Source organism: Vulpes lagopus, chromosome 15, assembly GCF_018345385.1.
Source record: "Vulpes lagopus strain Blue_001 chromosome 15, ASM1834538v1, whole genome shotgun sequence".
NCBI lineage: Eukaryota > Metazoa > Chordata > Mammalia > Carnivora > Canidae > Vulpes > Vulpes lagopus.
Window position 1 is genome coordinate 43,267,820 of NC_054838.1, and position 16,155 is coordinate 43,283,974.

The 16,155-nt window shown below is 38.3% G+C and overlaps 1 protein-coding gene across 3 annotated transcripts in view; it reads right to left on the minus strand.

Moving 5' to 3' along the window:
- MRE11 (MRE11 homolog, double strand break repair nuclease) overlaps window positions 1-16,155 on the minus strand; it is a 72,106-nt gene that overhangs the window by 3,767 nt on the left and 52,184 nt on the right. For all 3 annotated transcript variants that reach the window (XM_041730406.1, XM_041730407.1, XM_041730408.1), the window contains 3 exons: window positions 11,760-11,818; window positions 9,342-9,409; window positions 2,387-2,462 (listed from right to left, as the gene is read on the minus strand). In XM_041730406.1, the coding sequence (XP_041586340.1) occupies window positions 2,387-2,462; window positions 9,342-9,409; window positions 11,760-11,818 (203 nt within the window). The remainder of the gene's footprint in view (window positions 1-2,386; window positions 2,463-9,341; window positions 9,410-11,759; window positions 11,819-16,155) is intronic.

The following is a 16,155-nucleotide window of genomic DNA, read 5'->3' on the forward strand; positions in this document are numbered from 1 at the left end:
TTACCTAATGTTCTGGAAACTCACCCCCTTAAATAATGAAACCACATGACCTAACTCAGAAATAGCTGTAATTTTTATTTCCCGTTACCCATTTCATGCTAGCAGTAGACAGCTACTCTTGGACTGCTGTAAAAAACCACCTAACAAATCAATCTTTCAAATATCTTTGTGGAAAAAGAAGTAGTATGAAAGTTCCCGTGCTGGAATGAGGCTGAAGATTATATGCATAGTAAGAGCAGACAGGAATTATCAAATACCAGTACTAACAATTTAGTTAAAGAGAAGGAAAACCAACAAACTTCAGATAAGCCCAAATTATAACATTTAATAAGGATAAAATGATTCTTATGTATTCTCTAGCTAAACATTCAGAAGAAAGCAAATTTGCTTGTAAATTTTTGATTTATGTTTAAGATACTAATAAAAAGGGATAATTATTTGGTGTTAGGCTTTGTTGATGGAATCAACACATTCAAACGTTAGCTAAGTTAGCTATCTCTAGTGAGAAATGGAGTCCTTAAAAAATACAAATCACATTTAGTAATTCATTTTCTGCTATTAACAAAGGCAGAACTTATTAATAAACCAGAGATAAATCCAAACTTTGGCATAATAATTTGCTAATAGTTTTTCCTTGTAGTTAACATGAACTATATACAAATCTCTAACTGTAACATATTAACATGTCTATCTAGATGCTTTAGAATGAACAATGAGTACACAACCACTTGCTTTCCTCCCAGAGGCAACATGGTAGTATTTCACAGGTAGATGGAGCTCATGCTGCCATTTTTCTCTGTAGCCTGAACTGCTGGTGGGTCTTCTCCTAAAGCTGGCTCAAAACACAGCTGGGATACAGGACCATGACAGCAACAGGTGAAGCTCCAAATGAAAGGTCTGAGTTATATGCTACAGTAGGGATGAACATTGAAGACATTATGCTAAGTAACATAAGCCAGTCACAAAAAGATAAATACTGGGACTCCACTTATGGCAGGTATCTAAAGCAGTCCAATTCATAGAAACAAAAAGTAGAATGGTGGCTACCAGGGGCTGGGAGGAAAGGGAAAAATGAAGAGTTGTTCAATGGTGAAGATTTTTAATTCTGGAAGATGAAAAAATTCTGGAGATCTATTGCACAAAAGTGAATATATTTAACTCTAGTGCACTGCACAATGAAAAATGTTTAAGATAGCAAGGTTTGTACCACAATTTTAAAAACCTTAAAAATAAAAATAAAGAAATGGGGCTCCTGAGCGGCTCAGTGGGTTAAGTGTCTGCCTTCAGCTCAGGTCACAAGCTCATGATCCTCAGATAGAGCCCTGCAGGGGCTCCCTGCTCAGTGGGGAATCTGCTTCTTTTTCTCCCTCTGCCACTCCTCACTGCTTATATACACACACACTCTCTCTTTCTCAAATAAATAGATAAAATCTTTTTTAAAAAATATAGAAATAGGGCAGCCCAGGTGGCTCAGCGAGTTTAGCGCTGCCTTCCGCCCAGGGCATGATCCTAGAGACCCAGGATAGAGTCCCATGTCTGGCTCCCCGCATGGAGCCTGCTTCTCCCTCTGCCTGTGTCTCTGCCTCTCTCAACCTCTCCCTCTCTCTCTCTCTGTCTCTCATGAATAAAATCTTTTTAAAAAGTTTTAAAAAAATAAAAATAAAGAAATAAAAATAAAGAAATGAAAGGGGTTATAGAGTTAAGAGAAACACCTTAAAGTAATTCATCAAAAACTAGCAAAGGCCCCTCAACTCGCTGCCATGGAGAAATGGGAAAGGCCAGGCTTTAACGTAGCTGAACCAATTAATGAGTAAAAAGAAGAGGCTAGTCTTGAGTCTGCCTCTTCCTACTCCTGCTCATTCAGTTTAGAAGAGATTTGATAGTTTTCTGGCCCAGACAACCACCTGAAGTTGGAGTTTCTTTCACACGTCCCGCCATGTGTTCAACACCTGAACACCTCTGTAAATGAGAAGCACCACCATGTACCATTTTATTAATGAAATGTGTAAAGCATATATGGAGGACTTAATAAATACTTTATTAAAGTAACATTAAAAATTTCCAGAGTATCACCATCAGTCCTCCAAACATAAATGACAGAAGCTGAGAAAAACTATTCTGGATCCATGATTCATAGGGCAAATTAAACAAGAATTCAGTGAATATCATATATTTTAAAAATTGGCAGGCCTTTTATATCTGAGCATTTACATTTACAGGTACTCAACAAATGCTACTTGTTGACTCTTAACATTAAGTATAGTTCAAAGGAAGTTATCAACTAAAGTATTTTAAAAATTATTTACACCAACTAGCTTAGTAGTCCTTATTCAAATTTTATAAACACCTAAAAATTAATAAAGATTTAACAATATTACTTTATTACCTCATCCGATTCAAAATCGACTCCTTTAGCTATTTGGCTCTGGGACATGCGCTTGCTTGATGATGTGCTCGACCACCTGAGGCAGAAACATGGAAAAAACCAGGAAAATGAACCAGAGAAATCATCAGAAACGCCTTTTTAATAAAGTTCATTTTTTCATTCTAGTAGCAGCCAGGATTAAAAATAGCTAATGCCTTCCCTTCAATCTGTATTAGAGACATAAAAACTCAATGGTGAGGAGAAGGACTCTGAGGCTAGGGCCTGAATTCCAGTTTTGTCATTTACTGGCTATGTGGCTTCAGGCAACTTACTTAGCCTCTCTGCCTCAATTCCCTCATCCATAAAATGAGGATAGTAATACATTTTTTAGAGATTTAGTACGTACATATACCGAAAGACTTAAATCAGTGCCTGACATAGATGAAACACCACACCAATACCTGTTTATTATTACAGTGTTTAGCATAAATTAACGTGCATCTACTACCATCCCCATTCCTGAAAATTTTAACACTGAAATACTTTTTTATTCAAATATCAATTATGTTTCTTTAACAGGATAAAGGGATTTCAGAAGAGGCTCACCACTTTCTAGGGTTGCCTCATTGTTTGTATTATTCATGTTCAATCCAAATCAAATAGCATATATATCTGAGTGCTTGCTCTTTTCCAGGTACTGTGAAAGGCCCGGGGAAATATCAGCGAACAAAAAGAGCATGATTCCCATCCTTCTGAAGCTTAACTTGTTGTAATGGAACTCACATTCACGTTTTTTTTTTTTTTTTATCAGTGAGAATTCTAAATCCTCTTAGATCAGGCCGCTTCAGCCTATCCAGACTGCCTGGTTTTTACTGCCTATGAAACAAAGAACAGTTTTCCCATTTTGAAATGGGGTACACTTCAGTAGTTATATAAATACCTACAAAATATCCTTAATGTTGCCTCTAGGTTTGCTAAGCCTAAAATATTTACCATCTGGCCCTTTAAGAAAGTTTGTTGACTTCTGTCTTAGAGGAAAGCAGCATTTGTGAATTCTTAGCTAATAATTTATTATCACACTTTGGAATGTTATAGCAAAAGAAATATGTTTGAAGGTCTTGTCTGGACAAGCAGGTTAGAATCAAGGGCAGGTGTCAGAAGGAAAAAGAACAAAACCCACAGGTTCCTGAGCATAAAAGTAAAGGACAGGAGGGAACAACATGACTTTAGGAGTAGAGATCCAGGAGATTTCTCAAGGGAAATCTGTGGAGTGCCCATCCAACATACTTGACCTAAGCAGGAACTGGTCAGTGGTGGACCTTTTTTCTATGTGTGACAGGAAGCAGATCATCAAGAACAGAAGGCCACAATGCCAAGGTGGCAGAGTGAGGCTAATGTGTTGTTGGGGGGCTGGACAAACGGGGGGTTTATGGGAGGAAATACCCACTGAGACCTGATTCTGCTTCTGATGTGTCCCCAAATAACCAATGGGACCCAGAAACAAGCCAGTCATCCATGATGGACAAGAAACAAGCCAGTCATCCATGATGGACAGCGGCTTACCTGATCATAGCAAGGGTCCTAAGTTCTGCCTCGGGGGAGCCCAAAGAGCTACTGATCTCCTCTGTGAAGGATTCCCTATCCTTAGAAATCAGTGGGGGAGAGAGAAAGAAATGGTTATACTGTTTTAATTGCTGGGTCGAATAAATGGGCCTTTTCTAGATATGAGAAAGAGTTTATTTAACTTGATTAGCTTCATGTGGATGGGTAAAAAAAATAGAGAGGGTGTATCAAATTGAGTGCCAGAAGCTCTAAGTTTTCTCCCTTTTTGTTTGGGTATCATTTGGAGCCATAAATTAAAGTTCCTATCTAAAGATGTTCAGCCAAGAAGTCAGTTGTAGCAGTGTCATAAACACTAGGTAACATGTTAAGTTGCCCTTATATTGGGCAGTCCTGGTGGCTAGGCGGTTTAGCGCCACCTTTGGCCCAGGACAGGATCCTGGAGACCCGGGATCAGTCATGCTCCCGGCATGGAGCCTGCTTCTCCCTCTGCCTGTGTCTCTGTCTCTCATGAATAAATAAATAAAATCTTTAAAAATAAAAAAAATAAATTGGCCTTATATTGTGCCTGGCACATAAAAGGTGCCGCAAAAATGTGAGTTCTCCACCACTCCACGGTTTAACAGAATCTTCTCAATCTCTGTTCCTCTCCCCCGCCCCATGGGGTTGAGTATTCTGTTCACTCTTTTGAGGGAAGTTGTTTTATCTGCCACATCTATCAAACCTGAAAGGTCCTCTTATTCCCAGTATAAGAACAGAGCTTGGGAACAACTTTTCTAGGGAAAAGTAGGCTTTTTGTTACCCATCTGGCAGAAGGCAGTTTCACAACTAGAAGTGACTTCCTTTTTCAAGTCACCTGCTGGGCACATTAGTGCTTTTATTGCTTACCATTCTTCCTGCTACTCTTGCTCTATTTTCCCTTGCTTGTTATTTAATTTATTTAACAAACACTTATGGAGCTGTTACTGTGTGCCAGGCACTGTACTTAGCAATTTATAAATACTCACTTAGGTCTCATAACCCTATGAGGTAAATACTATTATATTCATTTTATAAATGAGAACATGGAGGCACAGAGAGGTTTTAAAAAAAAAAAACACCCAAAAAACTTGTACAAGGTCCATACCTACTAAGTCAAAGAGCCTAAGTACTGTAAATTATAATCAAAATAACCAAGGCACCAGTACACAATTCTTTAAAACCAACCTAAAATTTGTCATTCAGTTGCTGTCATCAGAAACACAAATCTGCTGTGGCTGATTTCAGATCTGCTGCCAAAATGCTAATTTCTAAATTGCCTCTCATCATTTAAATGGTTCTTACTGCCTGTACAATGGTTTGAGAGGTGAATCTATTATGCTACGAAGCAACAGCAGAGACAGTTCTGGAGAATGCCTGGCTGTGTGACTACCTGGGCCACTGTAGGTTAAGTCATTTAACCTCCTTTGCCTCACTTTCTTCCAAGGGACTTTAGGGATAATGTGGTATATGTGAGCACTACACAAGCTAATACACATGTAAAGGTTCAGAAGAGTAAATGATTCAGTTATTTTTACTATCTCAAGAGTAAATAAGAATGAAACAGACATTTATTCTACCGAAAAGTAGACAACCCAAAATGGTCACAAAATCAAGACATTTTTCTTTAATACCCTTAAAATGTATATCAAACGTACTAAAATATTTTCATTAGTTCCAATAATGAAAAATAAGGCCCTCATGTAAGCTAAAATTCTATATTCCTCTCAACTACTGATGCACTACTGGAAAAAAAGAAAAAAAAAAAAAAACACACCTCAGAAAGTTACACTTCTTTGTGTGTGTGTTCTAATTCACAAAGACAAGAGTGGCCAAACAAGTACTGGAAGGGACAACTCTTTTCTTTCGATGGACTGACATATCTTCATATTCTTTCAATAAATCTTCTTTTCCCTAAGCAAATTTGAGTTAGGTTTCTATTGGCTGGAACCAAAGTAATTCTTAAACTCAAGTTTAAGACAGTAACTCAAGACTGAGAAATTCAAGTAAATCTTCATATGAGCTAACTACTGCAATTTATCCTCAACTCTGGACCACAAATATACAATCTGACCTGTATCTGAGCCCAAGTCTTGGGATTTTGCATTCCTTCTACCAAGGGCAGCAATGGCTTTGGCAACTCTGTACTCTTCTGGGTCTTTCTCATGTGCTGCTACTTTTTCTAAATTCTAAAAGTTGAAACCCAGGTACTGGAACACAAGCCTTCTTTTCTTTCTACCTTCTCTTTTAAGGTGATCGATCCATTCTAATGGCCTTTAAGTTAAGTATTAGGGTATCAGTTATGTGCTGCTGAGAGGTAAATTTATGTATCATTCAAACCTCTTATCTGAGCTCTAGACTCAATATATCCAATTGCCTACAACCACCAACTGCCCATATAAATTTCACAGGCAGCACAAACTTTCCGCATCTAAAGCAGAACTTTTGATTATCTGCCTATTATCCCTTTACAAAAATCAGTTTCTCTTCTTTTATGCCTAAGTATTAAGCGTTCCAGCAGGAAGCCTGGAAGTCAATCATGATACCTCATTCTCTCTCACTCCAAATATTCCATTCATCCCCAACTTCTGTGATGTCCACCTCACAGTACACCCTGAAACCATCTATTCTCCCCCTTTCCCCTGCTACCACTCTGGTGGCAAGCCTCCATCACCTCTCTTCTGGGGGACTACACTCCTTTCACGTCAGTCTACTTGTGCCCTGCCTCCTGTACCACAGGGCTCCTTTGTAAACTTAATCCAGATGGTGTCACTACTCTCTCAAAAGCCTTCCATGGATTTGCCTACATTTATAATATAGTCAAAATGCCTTACCCTGCTCCACTGTTCCTGTTTCATGATGTATTCCTGACTTCCCTATTCTTACCTCAAATTCTTTCTTTTCCGTGTTTTAGTCATTGGCTCCTACACTACAGGGAGTTTGTTTCTTTTCCAGGAGACTCTGCATGTGCTTTTCCCTCTGCTTTTTGCAAGGCCAAGTCTCTCAATAAGATTTTCACTTAAACGTAACCTCCTCAGAGGCCTTCCTCCCTTTCCAAGCAGATGTCTGTGGCCTGTCACATTACTATTTAATGATGCACCCTAATAATTTTGTAGGGGCCAATGGTGGGCCACCCCAACATGGGTTACTTTGGCATGAAGATTATTTTGAATTAAAAAGCAATCAAAACTCAGCAGATTCAGGAAAAGCTCTTTACCTTCTTCTCAAATACTTAAAAAGGATTTCGATATTGGGCCTGTTCTATCACCATAGATAGGTAACTACATTATGGTATGAACCACATATAGTAGACAGAGAGGAACCCAGCAAGATCAACGTCCTGTCTGTCCTACTGATTGAGTGGCCCGTCAAACATTTGTTTATACCAAGCATGTGCTCTCTTTCACCTTCCTGTGAATTGCTTTCTCTCCCATTGACATCTAAGACACCTATCCCCTTTCTCCTCAGTCCAGAATGACCTATAATACCTCATTTTGTCAGTTTGGAATTTCCTATTTGTGTGGATTCCCCCTACATTTGAAATTAAATTTGATTTCCTCCTATTTATCTGTCTCATGTCAATTTGATTCTTAGCCCAGTGAGAAAGACCTTGAAGGGTAGGAGAAATTCTTCCTCCCTGACAATTTCTTCTAAGCATTCTTACACACCTGTTCATCATCACCCCCCATGTTGCCTACCTTCTTTGTCAAGCCTTTGATAACCTATTCTAGAAGAGTGTCACTTCCATTAGATTTCATTACACTTGAACATTTACATTGTTGGATATTAGTGCCTTATAATTAACATACTGCTAAAGTGGAAATCCTCAAAGGAGGGAGACATTTCTTCCATATTTCTACCCCCAGCTCCTAGCATAACGTTTAACTGAACAAATATGTGGATGTGGAACTATACCTACCAATTTTCCCAATACAGACACTTAGTTCACATAAAGTATATATATATATATTTTAATTTTTATTTATTTATGTATGATAGTCACAGAGAGAGAGAGAGAGAGAGAGAGAGAGAGGCAGAGACACAGGCAGAGGGAGAAGCAGGCTCCATGCACCGGGAGCCCGATGTGGGATTCGATCCTGGGTCTCCAGGATCGCGCCCTGGGCCAAAGGCAGGCGCTAAACTGCTGCGCCACCCAGGGATCCCTAAAGTATATATTCTCAAGGTCATTATCACACCACAGGAATGAAAACTGGCTCAAAGGTATAGGGTAGGTGAAATATTTGAGATACTACAATGGTTTTGGCCTGTCCCAAGCTCAATCCTACGCAGCAAAATTTCATTCTTTAGTATTTATCTTGTTATTTCAATTCATTTAAATCATATTGAATTTTTATCCTTAGGTAACAAAACACAACGCTGAGATCATGGAAACAAGGGTGAAAAACACTGAGGTAGAGTGTTTTCTCATTCTCTCCCTTACAGCTAACAGCTCCTGCTCAGGCATTACTCTCAAATGTCCTTCCCCATCCTTCTGCTCCAGATGATTCCTATCTTCAAAACCTCAGCTAAATGTAAATTTAGTGAATTTTACTTCCTCTAGAAAGCTTTTTCTTCTTTCATAGCCCATAATTCTTGTTCCATTTTCTAAGGGCCTATGAACACTCGCACCTAGTCTGTATCATAAAATTTCACACATAATTATGTACTGACTCATCATCTTTTAATGGATTGAAATGTGTTCATCTCTCTTTTCCACTACAACGTATGCTGCCTAAAGGCAGTAAGCATTTTAAAACATTTATTCTATCTCCCATCAGACCTAATATAATGCTCACAGAAAAAAAGAATTAAAACAAGCTCCTGATTATTTTCTTAAGTAGAAATATTCATTAACTGAGCTTCAGTTAAGCAGTGTCCACCTACAATACTAACACAGAGAAATGCTACCAGTGCAACAAGTCAAGCTTTACAGTAATAGCAAAAATGGCAAAACCAAAAGGACAGGAAAAAGCATACAAGTGCTCTGAAGGCAGGAATATTCAATGTGCTCCTCTTTTTAGTGTTTAGCACAGCACCCTGTGTAACTCAGTATGCAAAAATGTGAAAATGAAGAAGAGGGGCTGAAATCAATTATTAAAAAAACAAAACAAAACAAAACTATTTTTTGTTAATTAGAGAGAACATAGAACTCCACTAGGAAAATCCTTGAGTAATAAGGGCAAAACAAATTACAGTTTAAGTTTTATTGAAAAATACTTGCAATAATGCTACATCACCTCTATGAACTAGCCTTTGCTCATTCATTTCCCTATTTACTTGACCAGCTGAAAATAAATCTGTTAAACTTCTATGGCACAGAAAAACATAAAGGTAGAATTCTGGATAATTGAAAGTTTTTTCAGACGTTTTCTTTTTGCTGAAAAATCACTGCACCTACCTTTGTTCTGTTTTTGAAGTGGTAGGAAAAATGTCTTCTTCCACATCTGACTCATCCACCTCAATCACCTAAGGGAAAAACAAAACAATCAATAGTTTTTATGAGAATGGAACATCTGAATAAAAACAAATAGCTGAATTAAAAAAAAAAAGTTTTAATATACAAAAAAAAAAAGTCAGAAAAAAGGGGGCAGAAACCACATTAGTAAAGAGTAATTGTTAAAACTGAAGCTTAGGGGCGCCTGGGTGGGTCAGTCAGTTAAGTGTCTGCCTTCGATTCAGGTCATGATTCGAGGATCCTGGGGTCAAGTCCTCACATCAGGTTCCCTGCTCAGCAGGGAGTCTGCTTCTCCCTCTCCCTCTGCCCTTTCCCCCTGCTTGTGCTCTCTCTCTCTCTCAAATAAAATCTTTTTTCTTTTTAAAAAGATTTTATTTATATATTCTTGACAGACACAGAGAGGTAGAAGGAGAAGCAGGCTCCCTTTGGGGAGCCTAATGCAAGACTGGATCCCAGGACCCTGGGATCACAATCTGAGCCAAAGACAGATGTTCAACCACTAAACCACCCAAGTGTCCCATAAATAAAATCTTAAAAACGAAACAAAACAAAACAAAAAAAACCCTGAAACTTAGCCTGAGCTCCCTCCAATGTCACTCTTTAATCACAAATGGTATCCTATGCATGCATGTCTGAGCTCACTTTTCTCCTGGACACCAACAGCAGCCAGGTATCTAGAAGAACATGCAGTTAGACTGGTGAATGACTCACACAGGGTCATGTGCAGATGGTACCTGTGGTTTTCTCGGGTTCTAGTGAGGAGTCAGACAATTAGTGTTCCATTCCCAGTTTAAAATTAGGTATAAGACCATGTGGGAAGTACTACCTTTTTATTACATTCATCCCAGTTAAACACCATTTGTTAGTTTTACGTGTCTCAGGAAAGATACTTGTTATTCTTGATTCTATCATCCAAAATACTACTTACTCATCCCTCCACATTCTGTGTTAGCTTGACATTCAATATACACATTTGCTATGTTTTCAACTAATGAATGAAGCCAAGGACAAAACAGTGAAAAAAACACCTGAGTTCTCCCCCTCCAGGCTAATACTGAACTATTAATAAAAAATTGTTAAATGCAATTGCTTAAGAAGCTATGAATCCACCCAACATTTCTGCATTTTGTCATAAAACTATTAGAAGATTGTCTTATGTGCCTTGAAGGAATCAAATGTATTCAATTCTCCTCCAATCTACCACTGTGTAACCAAAATCAAAAAATGAAGGAAAAAATTAGCACTTGATCCCTTTGAATTCATGCCTTATAAGAGAAAGTTCTAGAAAAGCTACCTTGTGGATGTGCTCATTTTGTTTTTAGATGATCTGGAAGTGATAGCAGGCAACAGTTGAATGCAAATAAAATGGAGCTCAGGATAAAAGTTAGTGCCTGTACACCCACATAACAACAAAAGGAAGAAGGGGGGAAAGAAGATGAAATTAAGGGAGTTGAAAGGACAAAATAAGAATCAGGGCAGAGAAGTCTCCTGGAAAAGGAGGGTGGCCAATCATGTCACATACTGAAGGGATGAAGAATGAAATCTGAAAAAATGTTGCTGGGACATGTATGAAATAGAGCACTGACTCTCAATGGGAAGGTGGTAATAACTATTATTCTGGAAACTTATGGGCATGTCTGGAGACACTGCTGATTGTCATAATTAAGGGAGTTGCTACTGGCATCTAGAGGGTAGAGGACAAGATGCTGCTAAAAACTCTACAATGCAGAGGACAGTCCCTTCCAGTGACTTACCTGGTCCAAGACTTATCTGGTCAATAGTGTTGCTACTGAGAAACCCTGATGCAGAGGGAAGAGTACTGCCTTAGGAATAAAGAGATGTGGGTTTTGAAAGTAAGGTAAGATGAGAGTCAAGCCCACATAAAATCTTGGAATCCAAAGGAAATTCAGAGGCTTATGTTAAATCTAGAGCTTAAGAATGAGGTCCTTACATTCTGACAGCTTGGTTTGTCTTAGTCTAGCTCCAGTCATCAGCACATAAGCCACAGTGTTGTGAGAGGATAAGAAACAAAAGGAAGCCAGATTTAAATAAGACCTCTATATGCACTGAACTCCAATTTTCAGTATTAATATTTCATGCATGGACTTTTTTGGCTCAATATTATTTATCCTCAGAAATCCATAAATGTGTGTATGCAGTAATATTTTTAATCATGAGATACATTATTTAAAAAAAAAAAAATCCTAGAAGCCCCTAGTGTGGAGAATCTATAAAGTTCTCTCCAGCTTTAATGTTCTCCACTTTTTCTTCTTTTATTTACTTTGTAGATCAAAGAATTGACAATTCATAATGCAGGGAGCATAAATTATTAACACACAACTACAAAACTTTTTATCTTACCTCTGAATAATTCTTAGTAGCAACATTTCGGGACGGCTGCTGTCTTGTAGATTTAAAGGCTATAATGCAAAAGAATAAACATCCTATGTTATTCCTAAAGTAACTTAGAAAAATTTGTACATATCTTTAGCTGAAGATTTTGTAAGCTCTATTTACAAAAATCCATGATGGCCAATTATAAAACCATTTATGTTTTTTAAGATCTAAAGGTCTAAAGGGAGGTGGGATTACATGTTCAAATAAATCAGTGCTTAGCTGCCAGTCTCCTAACTTCCTGACTTACTCAAATAACAGGTGATGTTCATAAATACACCTGTACTAGAAATATTTTACAGAGAACTACATGAAGGATAAAACCTGATCATCTAATGGACTAAACTCCAAATATGTTGAAGGTAACTCTCGTAATGTCTTCTTTTTTTTACAGTTGGCAGTATCTTTCCTTGTGGCTATATTAGGAGCTATGCGGTTCTGGTAAGAGCTTTCTTTTCCTCTACTTTGTTAGCCATATTCAGTACCTAAGAAATAGTCCAGAGGAAATCCTAGAAAACAGTGTATTTTTTATGCTATGAGAAAACTTTCCTTTAAATCCTTACATTTTAGCTTTAGGAACTTAGAAACATGAAATTTGGCTAACCCTTTGTTTTTCCCAAGGTCAAAGCCATGATACTATGATTTTATAGTAAGAAATACGTGTTTGAAAAAAAAAAAAAAAAAAGAAAGAAATACGTGTTTGGGTTTTGTGCCCATTTCTGGCAGCGCGCCTAAAAGCCTAGGAATTTCCTAAGTACCCCGGAAAGAGTCTTTTGCTATGTTAAATGACTTTGGGACCAAGCCTGAAGCTGGGGGTTGGTTGCCAGGGAAACCAAGCAGGAAATCAGGAAGGGAGGGTTGGAACTCAGTTCCACCCTGTGATTTCCAGGCAGACAGGGGAATAAGAGGTTGAATGAATCACCAATAGTCCATGATTTAATGAACTAATGGTCACGAAGCTGCCATAAAAACCCAAAGGAAGGGTTTGGCGAGCTTAGAGGTGGTGAACATGCTTCCATGTGCTAGGGTGCCGGCCCCCAAACTCTCTGAGGATACAAGTCCTCTGCTTGTGACCTTACCTTTTATATCTCTTTATCCGGCTGCTGATTTGTATCCTTTGTAATAAACCAATAATTTAGTGAATAAGCTAGTTTCCTGAGTTCTGTGAGCTGCTCCAGCAAAGTAATTAAACCCAAAGAGGGAATTAGGGGAAACTGATTGATAGCCAGTCAGTAAGAAGCACAGCTGGATTTGTGATTAGCCTCTAAGGTAGAGGGAAGCCATCTTGTGGAAGTCAGCCCCTTACCCTGTGGAATCTGACATTACTGTGGGTAGATAGTGTGAGAATTGAGTCACACTGTAGGAAACTCAGCTGATGTCCAAGAATTGCTTAGTGGTGTGAGGCAACCCGCCCTACTCACCCCACCAACGAATTGGGTGTAGAATATTTAAAAACTAGAATAAATTTCAAACTGCCAATCAGAGCTTTATTTTTTCGTAAGCCTTACCAGTTTCCTAATATAAAACAGTATTTTCCCCCAAGACAACCCCCAAACTAAACATGACAAGAGGAGAAAAAAAGAGGCCTTGAAAAAGACAAAAGCTCAATGAAACCCACAAAGTCCAAGATTCCTATAATCTGAACTCAGGAACTGTTCTACCTAGCATACATTTATGATTTGTCCCTGGTTTCTATTCCAGGTTCTATCCCCTAAGTCTTGTGATGTCCATCTGAGAGGAAAGATTAAGGGCAGAAGCAAAGTACTTATCCGTTCTACTCAATTACTGGGGCCTCACATCCTAACTCTGCTCAAAAGGCTAAACAGGGCACCTGAAAAAAAAAATAAGCCAGCCATCGTGACTCTTACAGAATACTTCTGCTCAACAATTATTCCCTAATTGATTCCTCAAACTCTCACATCCTGAAAAGAGCCTACCAATAAATAAATGAATAAATGAATAAATAAATAAATCCTTCATTTCTTTTCATCCCCAACAAATGTCAGTGAGATAAATTAACATTACCAGAAAAATAAGCACTGAGTTCCATTAGGAAGGCAATACAAGTATGGTGGTTGTAGAGTTAAACTCATTTTGACTGACTAGCTGGGTGACTAGAGCCAAGCTCCCTTGGCTCATTGGGTGACTAGAGCCAAGCTCCCTTGGCTCATTAAGTCTCAGTTTCCCCACCTAGAATATAGTGTTAATAATAATTCATGCAGAAAATCGTTGAAGGGCAGCCTGGGTAGCTCATTGGTTTAGCGCCGCCTTCGGCCCAGGGTGTGATTCTGGGGACCTGGGATTGAGTCCTGCACTGGGCTCCCTGCATGGAGCCTGCTTCTCCCTCTGCCTCTCTCTCTTTGTCTCTCATGAATAAATAAATAAAACCTTAAAAAAAAATAAAATTGCTGAAAAGATAAAAAGAAGTAGTTAGTGGAAATAGTTGTGCCAAGTGCCTAGAAGTAGCAGGTATTCAAATAATGTAGCTAGCAGCAGTAGCAGCAGATGTAGTAGTGGCGGCTGTGACGGTAAACTCCATGGCACTCACAGAGCCCTTCCGAGGTACTATATTCATTTTGTCACCATCCTCTGCAGACATACTTCAGTGGAAAAGTCTGGGCTACCAACTCATAACAGCTGCTGGCTGTACGTGTAATATCTACCATTCCCGATAAACTCCAATTGTAAATCTCTACACTCCATGGGGCTTATTATAATAGAATTTTACCTTTATAGCTCTCTTCATACCTCCAATTACAACAGGGATCTGGAAATTATCATTTTAAAGATCCTTTTATCACCAACATCACAGCAGCTATAGTTAGTATCCCATGGTTATTTTGTCAGAGACTCAGCACCAAATGTAACCTAATAAAAATGTTTTACACATGTGTGTTAAAAAGTCTATTTCACTTTTTAGAAAAAGTCCCAATGTTAGAGACAGTTCAACTGTAAAACCATTAGACCAAATAAATTTACATAAAAGACAAATTTAGACTATAAAACATTCATTTTCTTAAGTTTACTTTAAACATTGCCACTAATACTAATAGCAGCAATCATTTTTTGAATTCTTACTAAATCCTATGCTAAGTAATATACTCCCTAAGTTCATCTGATCCTTGTAACTACTCTGTGGAATCAGTACAACACTGCCAATTTTATAGTTAAGGATCTGAAGCTCATAGAATAGAAACAATTTATACTCACTGGGAACTTAAAATGTATACATACTGTGTCAAATAGTTCACATGTATTTTCTCATTAATCCTCAAAATAAATCACTGAAACAAATTCAATCATCACTGCATCTTACAGATAGGACACTGAAGATGGAAAGCCTAAGGACACATAGCTAGTAAATCAACTAGTCAGAATTCAAACCAATGGCTGACTTTGGAACCATGCTTTGCTTTTTAAAGATTTTATTTATTTACTCATTAGAGACATACAGAGAGAGGCAGAGACACAGGTAGACGGAGAAGCAGGGTCCCCGAGGTGAGCCTGATGTGGAATTTGATCCCAGGACCCCAGGATCACGACCTGAGCTGAAGGCAGACACCCAACCACTGAGCCATCCAGGTGCCCCAGGAACAATGTTTTTAACCTGTATGCTATATATCTCTAAGTAATTTTTATTCAGCCATTCTCAAGTATTTAATGAGCATCAACTACAGCCAGGCACTATGGACACCATGACGAAAAAGACCGAGTCGAGTCTCTGTTCTGCAATGCTTGCCAAGCAAGAGCATGGAGCCAGTCAGTAAAGAGGTGGGTGACCATACCAGGTCTGCCTCCAAAGCCTGGGTTCTTAACTACACCAACTGCTATGAAGTACACCACAATTAGATTTTTTCCTAAGCATAATTCAGGACATCTGAAGTTTCATATTTATTTGGCTTACTTTTTACAAATGAACGTTATTACTTAAAAAAGGGGATTATTTGTGAACATTTTAAAGCACTCTGACTGGTCTCCATCTTCTCTATACAAACAGAAGCTTTATCCCACATTATCAATGGGTCACAGAGCAGGACTCAGGAAAGAATGTCTGCAAAGTCTCACAGGCATAGTAGTTCTGAAAGGAGCTGACGGTAGGAAGTGAGAAAAAAAATGTTCACAAAAACACCCTATGAGATATAAAGTTTTAGATGCAAAGGAGGCAGCCACATGTGAGTTTTAAGGAAGAAAATAAAGATAAAAATCTGTTTGTTTACTGTGGGCTAGGTTTTTCAGACAAACACTGGTACTCAAAGCAAACCAAACTGCTTCATCAAATGTTTAAAAAAAAATTCTAATGGCATTGAATTACTGATCACATAAAGAATTAACAGGTCAAAACAGAAGAAAAGCTCAAACTCTG